Source organism: Varroa destructor, unplaced genomic scaffold (assembly GCF_002443255.2).
Source record: "Varroa destructor unplaced genomic scaffold, Vdes_3.0 BEIS01000001.1, whole genome shotgun sequence".
In the NCBI taxonomy this organism is placed as follows: Eukaryota; Metazoa; Arthropoda; class Arachnida; order Mesostigmata; family Varroidae; genus Varroa; species Varroa destructor.
Window position 1 is genome coordinate 48,809,654 of NW_019211454.1, and position 24,002 is coordinate 48,833,655.

At 41.1% G+C, this 24,002-nt stretch overlaps 1 protein-coding gene across 9 annotated transcripts in view; it reads left to right on the top strand.

Annotated features, from left to right (window-relative positions):
• LOC111243378 (uncharacterized) overlaps positions 1-24,002 on the top strand; it is a 45,251-nt gene that overhangs the window by 14,934 nt on the left and 6,315 nt on the right. For 3 of the 9 annotated variants that reach the window (XM_086977052.1, XM_086977060.1, XM_086977071.1), the window contains 2 exons: positions 19,170-19,249; positions 21,524-21,682. In XM_086977052.1, the coding sequence (XP_086833178.1) occupies positions 19,170-19,249; positions 21,524-21,682 (239 nt within the window). Of the gene's footprint in view, positions 1-1,433; positions 1,769-2,651; positions 2,845-4,862; positions 5,085-5,407; positions 5,488-17,678; positions 18,631-19,169; positions 19,250-21,523; positions 21,683-22,253; positions 22,403-24,002 lie in introns of those variants that run through there. The other 6 variants (XM_086977046.1, XM_086977053.1, XM_086977065.1 and 3 more) reach the window with 6 other exon arrangements.

The window sequence follows — 24,002 nt, forward strand, 5'->3', positions numbered from 1 at the left end:
AGAAGGATCTCGACGCGTTTTTTTATGGAAAAATCTAATTTTTAATTTCTTTCTAATCAGTAAAATTACTGAAGTGTTTACTATAATACGGGTTTGTGAAGTGCGCACGCCACAAGTTACAATGGCTAGCGGATTGCATCCTAAATCAGCGAGGCTATGTATCTATCTATCTAGCGAACTTGTTCAAATCTATCATATCATCCTCCCTACATATATATGAGTAGCTATCAAACAAACCTATTAAAAGAGCAAATCTAACGGTATCTCAAGTATACACAAGGGTCGGCAGTAAATTGGCTTCTTCGTTCGTCGTATGTCGAATATAACAAACGCAAGGTCAATCAACGTCTGCTATATACCTAAAATCAGGTGTTCTTTGACGATACATACACAACCTTGTCGTAATGTTTACATCGTTTTTACGGCCCATAATCGTAGATATTAATGGAAGGACGTATAGTAGCATTACGAAATATCTACTCGAATAGAGTTCTTAAAGGTAAACAAAAGCTGCATTATTTATGCGGCCACCGCGTTGATCAGGGCTATTACAAGTGTCGTAGATATAAAAATTTTCTAAACTTATGAATCATTTCGGTTGAGGTGTTCCGTCCGGTCCATAAGTTACCAATTGTTGTAGATGCAATAACTACGGACAAAATACACGCGACAGTAATTCCGCTAGGCAATAAGGTAATACCACGACCGGTAACGATTTCTGGAGGACATCGCTTCCTGTCTGCTCTATATCGAGTAGCAAGATGGTACGGCTCTTGCAGCTTCATAGTACTTTTTTTCATTAGAGACTACTTATTTAAAAGTAGTTGCCCGGCCCCAAATCAAAGATTATCACTGCGACCAGTTGGCTCCATTTGAAGTGCAAAGCCATTAGTAAATCACTGATTAAATGCAATTTTACATCGTTAAAACATCAGCTACGTTAAGACGCTAGTGTTTTATAAAATCTAAAAAGCATATATATTGCCAATGTCGTAGTAATAATTTCCGTCTAGCTGTGCTCTACAGCGTGAAATCTACGATCCTCAAGCTGTCTAGCAGTTGTCTGAACCCTTCATGAAGAAGTCCCTTCTGTTATACACATCGGATAGATACACACTTCATGATAAGCCTTTTGTGGGCAACAACTTCGCCATTATAAATTATACAAACCAATGTGCAAACCCTTTTTGTATGCTCGTGTTCGGGAAATGTAAAATGGGTACTTGAAAAAGACGTTGTTCTATGAATTCACTGTCTCTGGATGAACTGACTTTGAAGAGCGTATGGCGTCAACTGAGGCTGCCGGAACAGTGTTATGCATCTGAAAAAGCCTCAGTCGCCGCGGATAGTCGTTGGCATTGGTGACGACGACGACGACGACGACGACAGCGTTAAGCTCGGAGTTCGTCCGTGTTTTCTCTTTAAGTCTTCTGATTCTGAATACAGAGAGCAAAAAGAGAATAGTAGAAGCGCACAAATATTTCTTTTGCAGCTTATTTGCATCTACCCATTACCTTTACACCCTACTACGCCATCTCTACCTGCCCTTTAACAAAAGACTGCCTCGACAGAAATTCTGCGGTTTCAACACATCAGAGGGAGCCGTGCAAATTTAAGCTGCTGCTGTTGCCGATCTATGAGTGGGATGCAAGTGACGTGTCACACCAGAACAAACGACCCGTGGACGGGGTTTGGGTTATTGCCCACAACGTGCCCATATACTGGATAGGTGCGTCGGATGTCTGTTTCTAGCCAGAAAACGAAAAAGGTGAGAAAAAAGCGGAAAGCGGGAAAAAAGCTAGGAAAGAGGGGATATGCTAGTAGGTGTGTTGAACCATTTGAGATTTTGTTATCTTGTCTGTAATTGTGGGTGTTCCCCAGGTTGTGTGCACGTGTCAAGGTTTGTATACCATTCTTTTACGATCATTTTCCGGCCATTAAGCGGCAACGACCCGAAAACGTAAGTGTTGAACAACACAAAAAGCATTGTATAATTTCGTCTATCCTATCCTTTTATTCAACGTGTGTGAATGTCCTATAGCAGAATTATTTTGAATCTAAAGTCCCCTCCTTTAAGCTAGCACGAGCATATGCTCGCGTCTGGATTGTACACGACGTTTTTCGTCAGTCTGAACATCGTTTTCTGTTTCCTTCTTCTCTCGTTACTCGTCCTTCGTCGTTACCCCCTTTTGACTCTTTAGCTGTTAACTGGTGTAGAGACGTATTTCTCTTTTCTTTTTTGTCATCGTTCTGTGCCGTCGGTCTCGGTATTGACTCTACTCGTGCCTGCTGCGTATATTTTCATACATTTCCTTTAATGAAACAGGAAAAAATCAGGATGTCACCCGCAAAAGTCGAACTCGGTTTTTTCAACAAGTGACCAACTACTGCCCAAGCACAGCATACTTACTGATTGAGTCTGTGATTGGTATTTAACCCATTGAGAAGTTTACAAAGTTTTGGACCTGACTTTGCCGTATTATACCCTTAACTGTAGTGCACACTACGACAACGTTTCAATAGCAGCTAGTTACTAGTTAATTATAGTCTCACAACAAGGAGGCTTTCATTTCCCTGTCTCTGATCGTCGTTCTCACCAAAGGCCAACGTGTCCGAAATTCACTTCAGTTTGTTGCCTTAATCCCTTTCAGGGCTACCGGTAGCAGCGCCAGTTGAGACGACTTTGATGCGGTAGTCAACCTCACATGTCCACGCTGTCCGTTCTCTCCTTTTTGTGCTTTTGCGCTATCCCGTTGATCTACTGTCTGACGCAGCGACAACCGGCAGTAGCGGCGGCAAGCTGGCGAGAAGAATCGGGATCCCACCACGAAGCCGGAGCCCTTGGTAGGCTGCTATCTGGCAGGATTAGGTCTGCCTTACTGTGCTAGACGCGGGTACAGAAACTAGAGATACTCAGCGCTCCGTATTGGACACGTTTTGCACATCAGGCCAAACGGGTCAAAGCGTAGCCTACTAGCGAGTTAACATCATAATGTGTTCTATATGCTTAAAGGGGGAGCCCCGTAGGGGCACCAAAAGCGAAACCGGAAACATACAGCCTTGTAGCCGTGTACACACAGGTGAAAAGAGGGAGTTACGCAGTCCGTATACAGTATGACTATAACGCATTCGTAGTTTTTGAACCTAGAGCGAACTAGGATATCTATAATGGGTAACGGGCTGTCTCAAAGGCAGACAAATGTACGGAATGATCTGCCCAACTTCGAATGTTTCAAATTATTCGATGCAACTTCAAACAGTTACATTGACCAATCGTGCAGTAGCTGACTTTAACTACTTAATCCTGCATATTGTGGCATATTTCAAATAAGTTGTTTTCTAAATCGTTTCGATTGACGTGTACCTAATGGCTTTAATTAAACGTGAGTATATTTAGGCGTTGTGATCAATTGATATATACAAAGCAACGCGCAAGTTGTGCCGTAGATAAAAGCCCTACCATATTATTACGTATTATAAAATTGTTTATCGTAACAGTATCTGTTTGGATGGGCAGATTCTTTATTTTTCATCATTCATTGTCCTTGGTCTCTTATTATATCTTGGTAGAAAAAATGTAACTTTTTCTAGAACAAAACTGCAAACTCATCGTGGCTGAAGCATTGAAAACTGATCATTGACATAAAAGCTCTCGTTCGATGTCTTCACGCTGACTAAATCTCCATAGACTTCCTAAGACTGATCGGCATGAACGGTCAACGTTATCGCTGATTGTTAGGCGGCTGCCCAGGTATTTGAAGAGGGTTTGCATCAGTTACGACAACAGGGATTCCTAACAGAGATTAGATTAGAAGAGCTCAAAAATTCGTCAAAATGGCGAGAGAAGTCAACACTATTCCACAGATTAACAGCTGTTTTCAACGCTATATTGCTGCCGTACAGATAGGCTCTAAAGTTTTTAGCTCCTTTACGCCTTAGTACACGTTTGGAGCTCGTGCTGAAAGAGAAAAATTTTAAGAATAAGCGTCTTAATTGTAACCGTGATCAAACGGCAGCTACATTGAATAAATACGTCCACGAAGAATATCCGTATTGACACATTTTTCCTAGACAAAACTGTTTATTATACTTTATTATTTATATTATTAGAATATTCTATCCCAAACACACCGTAAAAGGGAGAGAAAGGATAGGCAGTTGCAGTTGCAGAAGCGCAAACAGGTATGCTCGTAATCACTAGTACACAGACCAAAATATCTAAATGATCATTTAGATCTTATCTTCGTTTCATTTATTGAGTGCGTTCAGTATTAGTCAGTGACAGCGTTATAGTAGCGACTGTTTTCTTAAACTGGCCAAAAATCACCCTGATCCGGCAAAGACGTCTGAAATTCTACGTAACTTAGCTATTGTATCGTCAGTGCCTTGGCGACAACGGCGCTCGTTGCTGTTGTCAGTGTTTGGACAAATATGGGGAAATATAGGCCAGTGGTGCTATCAGAGCAAAAAACTCCGTACTCCTTTGAGAATATATCTACGACAACGGCCAAACAATGAATAGATGTTCTGGATAGAGAAGACACATTTAATAGAAATAATCATTATTTGCATATATTGCCGTACTTATTTTCACTTCCATTTCAGTCATAATCTCCGACCCTATATATATATGGAAGAATTTGTGATGAATTTTTCTTTCATTTTCAAAGCAAATAGCCCATACTGGACTAGGAAATGGTGGGACAGCATGCCATCGCGCACTACAAGATCTGATCGACTTTTATAAATTTATACACGATTATATACGATAGTCGATTGGATTTCGTAACGCGATAAGGCGCAGGCATTTGAGCTCAAAACGAGTAAATGCTTTCTTCTCGAATGGGAACTGGGTTTTGCAGAAGATAAGAATAAAGGTCTAAGAGTGACCCAGAGCGCTGCTCGCTTGCGAAAAGACCAGAGGTCATGGAACTTTCGAAAGACGTTAAACAGAGGTGACAAGCGGATCAGAATCAGCGCGGATAGCGACGCCGGCTGTAAAGGCACGCAGTTGTTTCTGCTGATCAAAAAGCATGGCCTCTTCTACAGGCAACTGAAGTAGTCGCAGAAACTTATGGAAGTAGGTAGGTAATTTTCTAGGCTTTTTAAGGAGAACCGATACCGGTTGGCAAATCTGTCGTCAAGACACTGCCGAATGTCTTTCTGATAATGGTATATATACATATATATAAGGTATATATACATATGTATATAAAAGAAAGTAAATATAGCGAAGTCTATAAAACTATGTGAATGAACACAAGTAAAGTAACAGTCAAAAAGTAAAATATTTATGTTCATCAAATTAAGTTTTTTTTTTTTAATATTTCAAGTTTTCTATTATTAAGTGAACATTTGGATTTAGTTTGTAATGATTCATTTGTTGGTTGTAAAACTCTGAAAATAGCTGTCGAAGGACCCGCGTTCAGTGATGCTAACGTTTACCCAAAAAAAATGGTCTCTTCAGACAACTGCCAGAAAGTTAAGGTGTGTAACAGTTCATGGATTCCTTAACTTCTAATCATTGCCACTACTAACTAGCATTGCTCATATCCGCAAGATTCTGTATGACATAATAATGGAGGAAATAGGAGCTACAAATTGCGTATTATCTTAAACCATTGAAAACGAGGTGGAAGAGTAAACGGATTTTGATATTTATACGTAAAAGAAGGATAGTTAGAGCTAGGCCGATACTAACAACCCGATTGTGGAAATATACCAGCACACTTAATAACATCGAAAAACATGGAAATATATAGACGTACGTAATTTCCATATAGAGTGTGAAGCGTAACAGATTAATCAATACTAAATGTGAACTCGAGCTGTAAAAGCACGTGCGGGTTGATCCATTTGCGACTTTAGCGACCCATGTCCAATTAGGTTACTAACGTAATTTTTAGGTATAGATCTAGTAGAGTAGATCGCGGTGGATCTAGTAGAGTAAAAGCGGTAGAGTTATTATAAGTACTGAGTCACAAACGTGCTGTTTGTACGCTATATGTATAAGGAAAATTGTGCTGTTACATCTTTGAATCAAAAATCTTATATATCTCACATATAGTAAGTGCTCTTCCCGGGCCTCTCTGTATCGAGACAGATGCGAGCCGAATCTTTTACAATCGAAACATAATAACTTCATCTAAGTGATATTATCTAAAGATTGCTGAAGATATCACATCAAACTGAAGTAATCAAACGATTGCAAATTAGACCATAGAGCCCATATATTTAGTCCCTCTCTGTTCCCTAAATATTACATAGTGACATTTATACGTGGAGTATCTGTACGCTCCGGATAACATCATTGCCAGGGAAGTCAAACATTTTTCATTGTTCTGTTTCTACTAATTCTGCTGCTTTTGTTTTTAGCACACCTGGCAAGCATAATGAGACCCCTCGTTTGGATAAGCGACGATTTCTGCTCTTGTTATTGTTGGTAGCGATATAAATGGATTAAAGCGGACTTTGGCCTCACGTCCGCCCTTGTTCGTATCAACACTACATTACTAGTAACCCAGTAGATAGAAAACAGACAACACTTAGATCCGTTTCTACTGCCTAGCTTGACGAAAAGGGAGTGTTCCGGTTGTCCCAAAGAAAGCAACGGGGCTTATCGTCATCAAGACGTCCGATCAGCCTACGTAAACTAAGATTATTTTGTCCAAAGTTAAAACTGTCAATTAAGTGTGATAGTTAACGTATTCTTATTATGCACAACTACCATTGAAGTTCCGCGCTTCGCGCGCGGTCCACTTTGCTGATGCGGAAAGCAATTATATGTCAGTTCAACGATCGAAGCGGCCGTTGGATAGAGAGTCAGAAAAGGTGGAACTTATGCCCTAAATTTGGTTAGCGGTTTAAGGCTTTTATAATAAATAGTTAGGCAAGTGGGGTTGTTTTAAGAAATAAAAAAAGGAGGTTTTTGTAAGCAGTTGGCCCAGTTCGTGGATGAAGATGCGAAAACAGTTTAGATTAGCTGCTCGATGAGCAAGTAAATTGGATCAGGTGCGTACCTAATAAGAATGCAAAGCTGGATGAAGATAGAAATCAACTTACTAGTAGTTTGGAATCAGTCGTATCGAGGACGGAGGTTAATAAGAGAGGAGTTATTTCACTTGGATAGCAACAGTTTCACCTCTCAAAAGTTATGCGCGTTAGGTCGGTTAAGATGAAAGCTTAATTTACTTGAGCACCGTAAGCCTAAACACGACCTTGTTCATCTACTTTGAGCGAGGCTGAGTGCCTCAGTATCAATCTTGCAGATATAAACATATGGTATGTATCTCCGTTAACAAACGGAGTAGGAACTAGATATTCGACTGGTAAGAGAGGAACAATACAACTTACGTATGATTAGAGGAACAGTTTTAATTAGGTTAACGTAGAAGTATGTATCGTATTTATTTACTTCTTCTCTTTTGCTAATGCTGTATTTGCTGATACATGCCGCCAGAGGGCTCTTGTTGCACTATATTAGGATCGTGAAGCGGGGTGCAAGAATTTATCCTGACCTTGGGTTTTGAGGACGCGTATGTAAAGTGACGACAAATAGTATTTTCGACACTGATTATTCACGACAAAAAAGCTCTCAAGAGAGCCTGGACCAGGTATACGGCAATGATTCTATAGCTCAGAACAAGGCGCCATTTCAAGCTCAATGACAAATATTTTTAGCTACTTTTAATGGATAATTCGAATGTGTGTATACCTACCTACCTACCTACCTACCTACCTACCTACCGAATGTGTGTCCGAATCGTCACTGTACACAACAGAATTACTTCTGCAGCTTTTTGACACTGGCAAGAAATCGATGTCGAGATAATAATTGTATTTCATTCAGCATAACAACCTTCAGGGTCCGAACTCGATGCCAGGGTAAAATGTTAACACTTTTGACCTAAAGTAGCATGAAGTTATGCTAAAGTATGAAGCAACGCAACATGCCTACTGGTCTGCATTTATCCCTCTCAGCCTGCTTCGTGTTACCTTTGCTCTATCATTCTGAATTCCTTTTACGGTGGAAGTTTTCTGTCAATAAATACATTTCTGCAGAAACTCGACTTGTTACAACTATGCTTACGGCGGGGAACGGAGAAGTAGGAGCCATAACAGATTAAACGCTGGACAATACTGACAAAAAAATAATCGCCTAAAAAATTTTTAGGGCTTTTTGTTCAGGTTAACTCATTTCAGACAGTGCTTAGTTAAATTCTGATTATGGCAGCTTGTACTTTCGGCTAAACTAGTAACGCAACTCACTATCGAAAAAGTATCAGGTACGCCTGCGGGTTGTGGCGTTCTCAGCTTGTCATCTCGTTTACAAAGCATCGCAAAGTTACATGGGCTTGTCAAATAGTTGGACCGATACTTATTTGTGGCCCTAGCTAGTAGAAGGGCTCAAGATATTCATTCATTAAGTTTCTTTTATTATATCACATATGTCTGTAGCAAATAGACCGATATGCAAACCACCTGAAGAAAAGAAACTGAAGTTAGTGCTGCCTTATCGACAAAAGTTGTCTTCCGTACATAAGAATACACACACACACACACACACACACACACACGGCAAGCACGAGTCAGCTGTTCTTTAGGTTTCTTCTAGCCACTGGCCGTGAGTGGCCTGAGGGAGGTACCGCAAATTTGCAAAAATCAAATCGTTCGCAAATCCGTCATCGGAGTACAAGAAACTTTTTCAGCAGATTGCAAAAAAGCCCTTTCAATTATATAGATAATCGTATAGGTCTCTTGGTTGACAATTAACTAATTGTTAATTAATTCATTAATCTCTTAATTGATCAATTGACAATGTGTCAGTCAAGGTCATATATTCGGCTTGTGAAGAACGATAGAAATCCGTGGCACATTGGCGAGCCTATTGCACAAAACAGCCAACATTTATAATTTACACATAATTAACATTTATAACTAAAGAATTAGTACTCTGTCAAAGAGAATCTCGCAAATCGTTAGGAGTTCGATTGTAATTGAAGTCTGATGCATAACACCATAGGCAATTCAAGCTGGCTAAAAATAATATAAACCAATTCTATTTGGGTGAAATATAAGCGAACGAACTGGACCGAAGTGAAATAGAACGTTACATATCTATATATTTTCAATAAAGACGGATCTTAAAGCTAGATATGACCAAGCTCGCTAATTTTCTAAATAGCTGTGCCGATGATTTTCTTCAAGGAAGACCTATAACGTATCTTCCTGATAACTTGTGTCCCGCACCGTGGACGCTCTACTATGGCCCTATAAGGATTGCGACTCCAAGAATTTTGAATTAAAAAATATTCTATTTTCACCTCCTTTGACCGACTATCGCATTGGCATTAGTGCATGAATTGGCCTTAAATGTAGGCTTTTTAAATTAGGCCTCCCTTAATTTTTCCCCCTGCTGGTTCGAAACGTAAACGCTCTTTATTGACACTAAGAGCCAATAACAGTGACTAATCGTAATAGTAGTAGACTTCTAGCTTTCTGCTATCTCATGCATACACGCACGTAAAAAAACGCATGCTCACACAATGGGAGGCTGAGAAGACGGCGGGAAAGCTTTTAATGCTAGTGGCACAGCCGTGAGGAACGAAACCTTGAAAGACAAAAGCTCAACCTAACGAGGGACATAATAAATTATAAATTCGTTTCGTTGTTTATCCATCTTTTCGTTTTGCTTATTTATTCTGTACTTAGCTGTATACAAAACGAAACCTTCTGTACCTAGTGCTTGGCAAAAACTGCCTATTCAAAGTCGTCTGTACATACGGCCCAGTTGCAGAGGCCTCTGTGCGATAGCTGTCGGAGACCATTCCTTTGAGAATGTAGTTGGGCTCGCGCCAGCGCCAGTTTCAAGCAGTCCTACTGTAAAACCGAGAACAGAAAACGCGACAGGGTACGGCAAGTGGAATACACAGAGGACACAGAGAGAGGAGACACAAGTGCTCCGACAAAATCTGTTTACAGCACAGCTTTCTCCTTTGCTAAGGGTGCTAGTCCCACTGCTGCTGGTGCTTTAATATCGTAGTGTCGCTGTGGAAGGCGACAGCAGTGAGTGTTGATTCAGGCTAGCGTGGCCTGCAAGCATGCAGTCCAAAGGCAGACAGGTATGCAGTGACTGGGCAAGAACCTTCAAGACCAGAAGGTACGAGACAAACTGGGCGTGGTCAAGAAGTGTGTCCTTTGAGTCTGGACAACGACTGCATACGGCAACAAGATACCTCTACATTTGTGTGTGCGGGTGGATACACGCTGACCGGATGTACCCCGCGGACCTATGAGCGCAAAATTACGCTCCGGCGCTTAGGTCAGCTGATATCAGCTGTTTTGGGAGCACGTTCGATGTAGCTGTTGCCGGTGCTGCCGCATGAAAGACATATGAAGCACGTTCCACCGCCAGACCCGCTGCATTTAATAACGGCAAACGTCTACTCAATAGCCGTTTGCAACTTGAAGCTGACCACAATTATGAAGAACATGGTGGTGGACCAATACGCTGTTACTTACGTCGACGGCACAGCAGTCAAAGGTGATCAGAGGAGAAAGGTTGCAAACATCTACCTGATTTTAGTGATTTATTTCAGAAAATTGAAACATCGATTTTTTGCGCTAGGTCTCTTGACTTAAAGTTCTAGCGTTTTATGTTGGACGGACAGAAAGTATAGACTGTTCGTTCAATGGACTCGATGATCTCACACGAAAAGCAAGTGTCTAGCATCAGCATTAGCGAACTCAGGAAATTAGAAAAATGCTACTTGTAACGCTTCGATCGATCGGTCGGTCGGTCAGTGGGCAACAAAACTACGGGTTCGAAACGATAGAAACCTAATCAAAACAAAGGTACACTAGCCGAGTCAAATTTAGCTATAGCAATTGTACTCACACACAGTGCGATGTATTTACGTAACGTAATAGTTGACTCAAGTACTTCGAACAAAACACATTACCAGTAAGTGGGCGATGCTGGGGTATTTCTTTGAACAGACGCTTGGCTCTCTAGGGAAATTTCGTTTACAAAATGATTCGGATCGTCTTGAAATAGATCAGAGGCACGGGACCTGCAAAGACGTCGCGGAGCTAGTACGATGCCCTTCAAACCTTGACGAGTAAAAAAGAAGCAGCATGAGTCTTACACACAGTGATAAAGATTATAGTTAACTGCAAAATATTTTTATGCAGGGAAATCATACTCTGTACTGGTAGAAGACTATCGGAGTATCTATAGGCTCCGCCGAATAAGCTGCGACCTTCAAAACGTAAGCGAATGCATTATTCTGTTTTTTGGCAGAAGGCTATAGTTCTTCTGCCTTTTTGTGGTCCTCTTACTTGAGTGCAACGAACTTAATGTTGAATTATATGTAAGGCACTGAAGAATATAGGGCCTGACTTTGCAAATTCCTCTGCCAGAAGTTTGTTCTCGGAGCTCTGCGACGCAAATAACGACAATCCGCCAATGATTTTCCAAATGCTAAGCTTTAACATGGTCTTCCCGAGCCTCGTCCCATATTTAGGCGATGTGCCAATGTGAAATAGCAGAATGACTTAATTTAATTAAATTCGTAGAAAAAAAGCTCGGACGTCCTCTTCAAGGCCCAAATAAGGCGTCGTTAATTAATACGCCCTATTCGATGCTTGCTACTCTTTTTACGATTATGAGTGATTTAATATGTACAGTTAAGCTTTAAGCCAAGTAAGTAAAAAGGCTACGCTAATTTCGCTAACCAGCTAATACTTTTCATTGCAACGGTAAACGATTGTTCATGGAACTGAAGTTGAACGTTGAAGGAGAGTAAGCCCGCTATTCGGTCCTCGATTGTTCGTTAGTATTAAATTGACGTAACGAGACTTTCTGCTAATATTACGCTTCAAATTCCGACTAAGTTATTTCAAAGAGCCAAAAAATTACGTAGCTTAGGCTCTATCTTCTGAATGTGACGCTTTTGCTTACACGCATATATATGAAAGCTATCCAACTTTTGAGGACTGAGTTGTTTTTAAGAAGTTGTGACAAGTATATGCTTGTTCCACTGTACGTATTTCCCGTTAACGACTATCGATATAACACGACAATTTGTCGCTCACCCCAGTCGTCGGGTGATGACATTACCTGCATGCATCCTCATGTATCAGGAATTCAGGGTCACACGGAATGGACGCTGAACAATTAGCAAGCTATTCACATACATATGTTCTAGCTGATATCACTGAACAGTTCTAGAGAGTCACAGAGGGCTTTTGCGTTGAAAGTAGGTTTAATAACACCGCTAGAGTTCCACGTGTTGCCATTAACAGGACATATTGAGCGGCTATTCAATTGGAAGGCAGTCCACTGGTGTCACTATTTCACGATACTACTTCTGCTTCGCAAGAGAAATGGAAACGCGAATGAGTGAATCGTGTTTCTTTGCTACGGTAAGCAATGGTTTCTCTAAATGACAGACCCGACCGTTCTATGGTCATAACATGATTGGTACCACGGCCAGCCCCCTCACGATCTGTGCGTCTTCAGACAATTTTCCTGACTAAAATAGTATCAACGCGTTGTTTCATGTGGCCTGTTAAGCCAGTTGACCTATTTTGCTGTTGAAGGATGCAAACGCAGCTGTTGTTAGGCGCCTGCAAATCCCACGACAAAGCCTCTAGAACAACTCGCTACTGGCGTTAGTACGTAATTCGTATCGCTTTGTTTTTGGCCAACTCTTTGTTTATAGAGTAATGGCCGACTCCCAGGCGTAACCTATGCTTCGCTAGCATTGCAAGTATCTATCATTAATGGGCAATGTTAACAGCATATTGAAAGCTCACACGGTTTGCCTTAGATGCCTAATAATGTGGGATATATTAGTCTATACACTTGCTTGGGCTGAACTTTTGCCTTTAACTATTACAACAACCATGTATAATATTTGCGGCGGAATGCAAATCAATAGCCATCCCTTCGTGAGTTACTCCTGACGGATGATATGATCGATTTTTATAAGATTGGCTGATTGTGACAGAAATTATTTGAGGAAAAAACACTGAGAGGATAATTAATGATATGATGAAGGATAGTTAAGTTAGACTTTGATCGAGGCAAAAAAGCTGCAGGTAAAGTGTTTGAGTGCAATACACAATTCTGTCTGTAATCCATAAAGAAATTCTAGCCGATGTGTCGCGATTATAATTCGGTGCGTGTGAAGCATTTTTTGTGCTGCTCTCACTCGTCTACGTATCGATCATAATGAGCTGGCTTTCGTTAGCAGTCGTAGTTTTTATACTTCATAACTTAATCCTATCGGGTTGAAAGGACAACCACCAAAGGCACCACATCGATGACCGGTTTCGCGACTTCGACCCACGATTCGTGGGCGACAAATCATACTTATTCTGCAATAGAGGCACTTTTGCGCTTTTGTTTTCAGTTCAAGACGCATCATTCCGTATGTATCCGTTCATCCTGTATACACATTAATGAAAGCCGTTGTTCATAACTAAAATGCTATCTCTCAGTATTTGCACCGTATAATTCCCAAGAGGTTAAATTTTCGCGCGCGGAACCTGTTTTATGTACTGTACTTAAGGCCTTGATAAGGACGTAGTATAAGTTCCCCCAACGAAAGAAATATATACATGCATCGATCTACAGAGTTGTCCATGCATAATCCATACTCGTCGATCTATTAGTGGGGTTATCCTTTTCGCTTCGTATGAAAGTACGCACCATGCGAATATCACAGTCGTTTAAAGAATATCCAGTATTGCAGAAGTGTCACCGGAATACTACTCGACTATCATTGTATTTTTCTCCTACTTTTAGAGTTTCAAGACGTCGTAGCCGAAGAAAGCATTGAGAGTAGGTTTTATGAGATACCTTTGTAACAGGAACTCGTTTCGAAATATATAGTAGGATTGTGCCTAGGTTCATTTGTTGGTTGGATCGGCCAGGTCTACTTGAAGGCTTAAACATCTGTGGATTTCTCTGCTCGAAACAAACACAAGTTTAATTGTGCCCATTTCAGGAAAATAGGAAAGCCGTAGGACGTGGTATCAGGCTAGGGAGCAATGATTGCCTATAGATTGCCAGAGCTAAAAACAGACGCGGAAATAAAGGATAGGTGCATTTTGATTAATACAATAGATTGCTTGTTCCGCTTTCATAAGCATTTCCTTCAAGTTTGCTAGATGGAACAAAGTGAAACGCAACTCCACCATCTAAATAAAATTTTCTAAATGTTATCAACTTGAGCAGCATTCTATTTCACAACAGGTTTTGAAACTTTACGTTACGTAAACTTAGTTTGTACGATTTTATTTCCAGTAATCCTTTTTGAACGCGAACTCCTAGTTTATAGGCATTCGTGTAATCATATACCGCTTGTGCAGCCGCATCCGAAACGGCTGTGCTTCGAAAAAATAAAGCAGCGGATTTCTAGTTAGGCGAGCGAGCAGCTTCCATCTCTTCGAAGGTCGGCTTTCCATGCACTATTTCGTAAAAAGTAGCACGAAAAGGTTATCAAAGCACGCCATACGTGGATCACGTCACTCCGACGGAAATTAGTAAAGAAACTAAGGCTTTCTCGTTCACTAGAATGCTTTCTTATTCCTCATGTGGACTGTGGCCAAATGAGAGAGGTCTGAGAAAGCCAGACCTGGGTCAACGATGAACGTTCGTCGACCTTCCATCTTGTTTTGTCGTTGACGCTGTTGTCATGACAGTCTTAGATGAAGATGGTAAAATGAGACGATTCAGTTCACTAAGCTTTTCGCGACTTGCCAGTTGGGTCCGAAAGCGCCAATAACGAAACCGTCTAGGCGGCCTATGTTGCGTGAAGGAAGGAAAGGCGGCGATGCGCACAACCTAGGGAACAGCATCTCGAATAATAGAGAACGGCTAAAACTGCTATGATAATTGCAGTCTACGGAAAGGTTATATATATATCAGCCTATCGGTTTACTTGGTATCTAACAAAACATGCTCCCCACGATACGTATTTTCAGCATCCCTGCTTCATAACTCACTGTCTTAGATAATCATTCTTAAAACGAATCACGAAACGACCAAATTGTTCAGATCATCGTATTGCGTTGACATATGGATGACTGCGATAGGCCGTTTGGGTACGATGATTACGGCTTCTTATCGAGCCCGTGATGAGTTATTAACCCAATTTATATTTCTTGCCAGCAATCAACTGCCGGAATCAGAAGTCTTGCTCTCGGTAAATTGTTTCATGACTCGTCTTGCGGTAAAATACTTCTTGCAGGATGGTTAACATTAAGAGATTCGGATTTCTTTTAAGTGAACTGAAGTCTATGCTACTATTGATACATGCTAGATTGCAAGAAAATTAGCTATAATATATTATAGCGGTACAAATAGGTACATTATTACAAATGTGACTTACAGCAGAAATAACGATCGAACGGTCAATGTGTTTATCATTCTTATATAGAATTAGTCCATTTCTAATTTCCGTTTCCTACATTGTAAGTGGCCAGCAATGGTCAATAGTATTTCGTTATAGGGTTAATTTGTTAACAATAAGCCTTAATGTTTTTTTGCGAATGCCTGAATTTTGGTGGCAACTACTGGCAGGCTTCCCGCTTCCGGATATAAAAAATAATATGCTCATCTGGCCTAATATATGCCATAATGTCAGTAGTACTGTATTAGTAATGATAAACACTATGAAACCATATATTTTTCGAACATATAAACACAATGAGAAGGGTTCTTCTTCAAACACTTAATCAAACAATCAAAATACTTAATGATTACAATTAGCCCTAATTGTTTCTACGTAGACGTTCATCCATGTTAGCAGACCAGCTGCTATTGCCAATTCGTAGAAGTATCTAAGCAACATTGTGTTTTGCAAAACACGGCCCTGAGTCCGAGCTAACAGAAATCCAATATATAGTTATTTGTTTTTTGCTCTGGCCATTGTTGTTATCGTTTCTAAATATCGGCCTCTACGCTCTAAACGTAAAACGTGCTGTCAATGAGATACGGTGTGTGTGTGTGGGGGGGATCACACCGCTTGGGTCGTGTAGCTGCCGCGTGGTCGATTGTGGAAATCTGCAATGATTCCACCTGCCCCAACAATTTTTTTTTCCGTGTACACGACTTACATAATGCGTTTCGCGGCTGTGACCCGCGTCCGCTGGTTGCGAACAATCTTGAATGTGATCTTGTTCTGAAAGTCTAGAAGTATTTTACGGTTTCCCGCAGAAAGAAAAAAACAATCGAACATGAGAGCAGGACAATCGGACGATCTTAGGCTGTTTTTAGTTAGCTTAAAAACTGCACATAATATCTATGCGCTTTGGACTGGTAGCCGCCCCGTAAGCCCAAACAAGCAACGTTTCTTTATTAGAAAAAGACAAACGGTTGTGATGGCGTGTGTGGATAAATTTATACACGATGATACCAGATCTCTTGAATTTGCATTATATGACATCTGTGGTTGTTATAATATAATGCAAGACCCCTTTGTATGGTGAGACAGCAACAGAAACCGTTACAAGCAAAAATCAATTTTATTAGAACGCCTATAGTGTTAGACTTATGTTTAGCCTTAGATCTATTCCTCACCTTCACGCAGGGAGATTCCCTGTATAGCACCATACAATGGCATACATATTTCGTTTGTTTCAATTTTTCGTATGCTTTCTTATGGTATTCTAAAAAAATATGGCCATCGATGGGATCGAAGCATTCTGAACCATGCTATAAATCGAAAAAGATAGCGCTTCACTAAAATACCGTTTCCTTATTACCGGACAGTCACCACGTATGGAGCCAACCCCACGCGTTCATAATAGTCCGAAGCGCGTATTTCTTATGTAGATGGCGTTAAAAAAAAAAAATCGATATTTACTCTAGATATCTAATACCTACTGTAGCGCACAAATATATACAGTTAACTGTCGAAGGCCTAACTCATGTGAGCGTAATGAAATAGGGGGCGTAGAGACCGCAAGCGGAAAGAAAGAATAGTGTTTTTAGGGACATGTCGATAGATATTGCACCGAACTCGGATGGGTCTACGACCTTGAGGAACGGAAGCCAATGTGGCTGCTGTTTCGTGGTCACTTATTGTCATCATTTAGGCGCACTGTCGAATCACGCGGGTAAGAAAAGTTGATGCTCCTTCGCCTTCACAGAGTGTCCCGTCTTCAGGAGGACCGTTTAATGGATTGCGCTTGGGAGTTGGTACCCAAATAAGCCGAGATTTTTGTTCGCTGCCCTATAGAACAGTGAAAGCTCAGCAATATATGGAAAATAAGTATCGAATGTGTCAAACCTGAGCAAAAATATGCATAGCGTCCCCATATTTGCAGAGAGCAATCGTGGAATACACGACGCAGTCTTTGATCCCGTATCAACAGTAGTTGTGTTAAGTTGAAATAGGTCAAACCCAGTTTGACGGGCGAAGTCAATGCAACAAATAGAGATACTAGTTAAAGGCACGGATTCTCACGTACATTCTTTCAGCTCTCTTGATGATTGTTGTACGGTGCGGATGATGATGATGATGATGAACCGATACAATCAAGCGACGAGGCCACCAACGCAGTGCCATGCGAAAGAAATGTTTACTTTTCTGTTCTTGCCGAAAGGTGGCGCTCCTGATAGTGGTTATAATAGATTACAACTAGACGGGCAATACCCGCACGGGTTATTGCCTTTGCTTCGTCTGTCGGGTTGCTTCACCTATTCCTCAGCGTTAGCCTTGTTCCGTTTGTTGTAGTTTAGTAATTTACACACATACACACGTACGCGCACACACAGCGAGAAGTGGCTACAGAGAGACATTTATGCAAACATCGATACGCAGACAAAAACGCATATTCGTCCTGCGTGTATCGGAACGGTGCTCCCTACGACTGCTGTGACTGTTATCACCCCTTGCAGCGAAAACGCTGTTTGTCTAAAGAGGCGCGCACAGGGTTCTCGCTCAGACGGGTTCTCCATGGTCAGCAGCTGCAAGGAGGTTATCTTTATGCCCTTTGTTTGGCAATGCGACGGCAGCAATGTGCGGTGTGAACAATACTTGTGTGCTTATTTGTCAGCAAAAATACATGCCTAGACTATGCCTAGACCCAATAGCGGCAGAGGAGTTACAAAGGACCGCAAAGAGCCTGACGATTGGCATTAAGGCGCAGACAGCTGGTAATCGGTAATCAACAATATCGATATGCACTTACCCGTACGCGAGCACCGACTATAAGAGAGCTGGCAAATTTTTGGCGAGAGCAGCCAGCGCGCTTTTCTAAAAAACAACGTTGTATTGATGTACCGCCGGAACCTACAGGATAGAACAACTTCCGTTAGTACAAATAAAAGGGACTTCGCAAAACTTGTGACCAGTGGCAGTAAGCCTGTCCCATCGACAGCCGCTGGACAAGGAAGCAGCTTTACGCTGAGCACCATTACAGAAGAGACTGCAGCAAGAAAGCATCGCATTTATTTCCAAAGAAAATCTTTCAGAAGTGTCTCGAGTGCCATTGAAGATATTATTGCCAACTTCCGCCCCCTACATATGGACAATATGATTCTCGTGTGTGTTTTGTGTCCCGGAATGGGCCTCTGCGGCGATCTTCAGAAAATGTGCTACTGCCCGACAAAGTGTAACGTGATTCGAAAACAGATTAATCACTGAAACTAGACATTCTTTTTTTTTTTTTTAGGGTTCTTCCCTGCTGAATTTATTCATTGGTTCTTTCATCTTCAAAAATCTGGCCTGGGTTATATCATCGCTTATGTCGTCTTATCGTACAAGCACTTCAGCTTTTAGTCTACGCCAGTCTCTCCCCTCCTATAGAAGGACAAAGTACAGATTTTACAATCAGCTATCCTTTTATGGAACTGAAATTTTGTATTCTTCTCATTTTTCTCATGACTTGAGTAAAGCTATAACGCGGCAAAGGTTTGTTCGCTCTAATAACCTAACTTATTTGAAAGTTAATTACATGATGCATATAAAATCATCGGATATTACATTAAGCTACCTGGAAAAAGCTTCACTAGAACGCACGAAATACAGAAACGCTAGCATGAAGTAGCTAGTGAAAAAGGTCTGGGTGTAAAGACAAAAACAGTACAACTATTCATTGAAGATCAGCCAAATATCTAAATTTTTATATTTTGCTCAATGTACTTATTGCAGGTCTGATGGCCCCGTCAGATGAAAACGTCAAACTTCAGGAGCCAACGCAACCGTTAGCCGTTGAATCCATCGACGTTGTGGTCAGTTTTGATTCTTGCCGTCTTAATAACACTTCAGGATCATTTGGATTTGTTCTTGTTCATGCTTTTTCCCCCATTAACAAGCAGATGCGTAGGTTAGCCTTTGAATCCTAGCAGTAATGATAACGATGCATTGGTCTAGCTCAATATATTAATGCCTACTGTTTGGTTATTTGTTGGTTCTCCTCGACGCAGTAGTTGTAGCGAGTCGCTTTGTCTTACATATTCCAATGAACAGAGACTGTATAGCAGTCACTGCTGAAAAAGTACTCCCCCCCTTAACCTAGAATAGATTTTTTCGACGCCATATATGCATTGCGCTGCAGCTCATCACGGCGTCAGACTTGCTCGTTTATTGGAGAATTTTAGCCTAATGGCTAATCATTTTGTACATGCTACGACTTCTTTCGAATTATTGGCGTATCTTGTCGTCGACAATTTTATCACTAGTACTTCACAAATCTATTCCTTTTATTAGAAAATGCAGGTAAAATCATTTGTAGGTTATGATAATGAGTCTTGAGTTCGTATCCTTGGCACCCTGAACGAAACGACGCAAGCATACTCATAACCGTGATCGTCCTATACGTAAAACAGCAGTTAATACACGGGGAAAAAATGCAGTACAATCTTATGTATATAGCTTTAGAAACACTTCATGACACTGAAATCAATCAGTTTCGTTCAATTGGGGTCCGACGGTCGACAAGATGGCTGTTGTTTTAGCACGCTCGACAACTTGTTCGTCTGCCGATGCATGGAAAAAAACAATGTTCCCAGAAGCTATAGCGGAGAATCACGGGAGTGAGTGCTAGATTCTAACTATCTGATACGCTACCATTCTTACGGTCTCTGCCTTTGTCTGCATAATTATTAATACATTGCTAGCTAAAAGGAAACGTGCAGTTTTTCCTGTTCATTCCACAACAATGGCTACTTCAGTAGTCTCTTTCCTAACCGACTGCATAGGATTTCGATGTGACAATTTTCGTGTTCAGTGACAATGTCCTACCTACTGTAAACACATCCGTTGTTATCGCGAGCCAAACTGTTTTTGCTTCCTTTGTGAATCATCTATACAACTCGGACATAAACACGAAAAGGAGAACTATTTCGCTTTCAAGAGCTGGAAACAACAAATATCACCTTAGATATGGGCAAGACTGTGCTGTGTAACGAATTTTTTTAAAAAAAGTCAGTTAAATTCAGTAAAAAAAGGTGCCGTCTCCTGTACGCGTACGTACAGAAGACGGCACTTTGGAAGTTTCGTTTCTAAGACTGTATCTAAATCGATTTTTTTGGAATGTGTATTCACAACCGAGCGCGACTACAGCTTCAGTTGGGGCGCTAAATCACTCGCAGACCTGTTGCCATCTTGCGAGCGCCTTGAAAAAACACTGGCGAGCAAGTCGAGCGTTGTCATGTTGGACTTCTGCTCAATAACGTTCGATACATAGTAATACGACAGGCCAAATGTGGTCCACGTGACGGTCACCTGTGCTCATTCTAACGTAGCTCCCGAGCAGCCAACCCCGGACCCATCGGCTTGTCTAAACCGATACACCGTCGTGTGAAAGAGTTTTCTTTCAGGCACTTCCGATTACACAACAGCTTGTAGAACATGTGGATTAATTGTTGTTGTCGTCGAGCGTTTACCTTCCTGAAAAAACTATGGCACTGGGCACCACACGCAGCACATGGACGAATTCGTTTTTACATCGACTATAGAAAAATGTATCTTCAGAGGAAAAAGACTGTCAGTCTGCTGTATGTCGGAATTTTTCGTGAACAATTTGCGCCGTACGTTGTTTCACTAACGTCTGGATCGAGACAATTTAAAATGCATTTTTCGACGCCAGCGGCTGACTTTGTCGCGGATTTTTCGCTGTGCCGTGTTGAAATGTGCTTCTACAACGGCATGCATTACATACGATTGGCGACGCGATACAATGTCAACAGGGAAACGTTTATAATCTCCGATGGGCGTTGATGTAGCACGTAGAGATGGTAGTAGCTGATATTTGCCCGGGTTCGGAAACTAACGCATTGTTGGTTGGCAATGCTTCTTGTAGAAACTGATGTTCGTCTTATAACGAAGGCGCCGAATGAACTCATGCCCGTTACGATCGAACTTTGTCCCAATTCAGATGCCGTACGCTGTAGGTAGTTACTAATTACATCTGTCATTCTGCATTATAATTGGAAATTAACGTACACCAGCGATCACACCAAACAAGATGTCGATATTTTAGTTAACAATATTATATGCTGTAGATCCGTCAGATCAATTACGAAGACACATGTCCGCTACGACGTGAAGTACTCCGACCTGACTTAGAAGTCGTCTTTTACGAGGGTGATCACAACGAAACATCGATTCATCTCGGAGCCTTTGTCGCCAATGAGCTAGTGGGAGTCATTTCACTCTTCCAGGTTAGTCACCCTTGATTTTGGAGAGATAGGCATAATTTATTGCCCCCAATTTTCAGGCGAACAGACAGATATAATTGTAGCGTTCAGTACAGCCATTATAAATGGGCACCATGTTTCCTGTATGTAAATGTTACCTTGCATATCAACTAACCCAGTGCTTTCTTTTTTATCCTAACTGTGGCTAAGGCAATGACCAGTCTAATTGCCCTGGCAACAACTAGGACATAGCCTACAAGTAAATCATGCTGCTGTCTGTATGCGTTTTGTTACCGTATCATATAATATCGCTTTTTAGTGATAGACGCTGTTATATCTTGATAATAAAATGGGCCGTTTTACCCCACTTTGTTGATTGCTCGGCGTTCGACAGACGAAGTTAACTGGAAGTACGTTACAGCGATTCTATGTACTCATCGATCGAGGGCTCGATTTTCACACACGTTTTCAGCGTAGGTAGATATTTAACGAAGCGACTGCTACAGTCTGCAAAAAACGCGATGCCTTTCAGTGGCTATCAGCTTATTTATTTACCCCTCCGTAGAATAGCCTTTTTTCATCCTTCTATTTACAGCCTATCAAGATTCACACATTTAAGAGGTATCAATGGTTGGCGTACTGCAATTCTGCACTGATATAGAGGTTTGAGTAGCACCGGCCCATTATAGCGCGAGTTGGCACCTGTCAGTTGGCTACGATCGTTTGAATGGTGTTGAAGCTAGGGTAATTATTTACCGTTTCACGTATCAGGAAGTACACTTGTTTATATTTATATAATTGGTGAGCGTGAGCGTCTCAGTAGATGTTGCGTCATAGCTATATTCGGCATGTAGGTCCAAAAAGCCGAGGGCTCTCAATACAATATAGTACCAGAACGGCTTAATTTGAGCCAAAAACAAACAAGTCTTCCTATTTCGCGCCTGATTTTTCACTACAATATATATATCAGCTTTTTAAACTAATAACACAATGTGATAATTGGATAAATCGCAGTGTGACAACAGCCTGCTCGTTTACGGAGTGTCTAGGGATTAGGCGCGTGTTTCTAGTGACGAAATATACATTGAATTAACTCCTAAATAACACGACGTCATTGCTACATTGTGTGTGGGCATCGACACATTTACACGAATGTTTCGCTTAAACTGCTTTTTCCATTGCAGCCTATTAAAAGCAATTCTGTATCGAAATAGCTCTACATATACATAGTTCTAATATTGAGCATATCTTTATATAGCTATCGCTTATTTTCTCCATGATAAGGCCTCACATCACCCCATTCATGGAACTCGACATTACATTTTTAAGGGTATTGTCGGCCCAACGGTCGACAGGCAGCATACGACTGGATTGTCAAGAAAAAATCTAAAACAGACACCATTTTTGCGTTTTACATGTGCGTTATACATACGTACTTTGCCTCAAATGTTTGCACATAAACGTGCGCCGAACGTATTCATAAGTACCACACTAAGGAATGGAGAATTGTGAAGTGACTGGCTGTCGATTGGGATTTGTCTGAAGAAACATGTTTTCAGCTGACATTTCTTGGAGGACAGTTTAACTTCTATTACCGCCAGAAAGATTCTTCTCCCTAGAAAAGTGTGTAATATGTTGTAACCTATTATCCGCGTTAGGACGGTTCTTCTTGAATCTTTCACATTAGACTGTATGTACGCAGACAAAGAGCAACTGTCGTAGTAGTAGTAGTAGGCCTACGAAATAGAATAGTTTGCTAAATGCCTTCTGGTACGGAAGAGCCGCCAATGAGATAACACAATGATTGGGAATCCTTCTGTCGTCGCATGGCAGACAGGCTGGACCTTTCGAAGTTCAAAGGGCGGCCATAGAGGAAACGAAATTATGGCGTGGCTTGTTGGAGAGGAAGAGTGCTTTTATGACGAAAAAATGCGGTAAAACTATAAAATTCGACTATAATTTTGTGCTTTGAAAGCGATCTGCTGAAAAAATGAATGAAAGACGACGAATAAGAAGCAGCTAAATGTTCAGTGAATCCTGGCAGAGTTGGTTACGCACGTCAAGCATGCTTATCTTAAACACAAGATGTAATGTTAGTAGAAACAAGATTTGCCATGTGCTAATTAAGGGTGGCGACGTTCATTAAGGGTGGTGGCCATATTTATCCGTCGTAAATACATACGTAGATACAAAATTTAATACATAACAGCGTTGAAATGAAAGTGGATGGATCTATCCAAATGGACTCCCATCTGGGCAGAATTTCAAAGCCAGTATATCGTATATAGTAGTAGCAGTAAAAAATCAGAGCTGAGAACCTCATCCCGGCATCTGACTTTTTTCC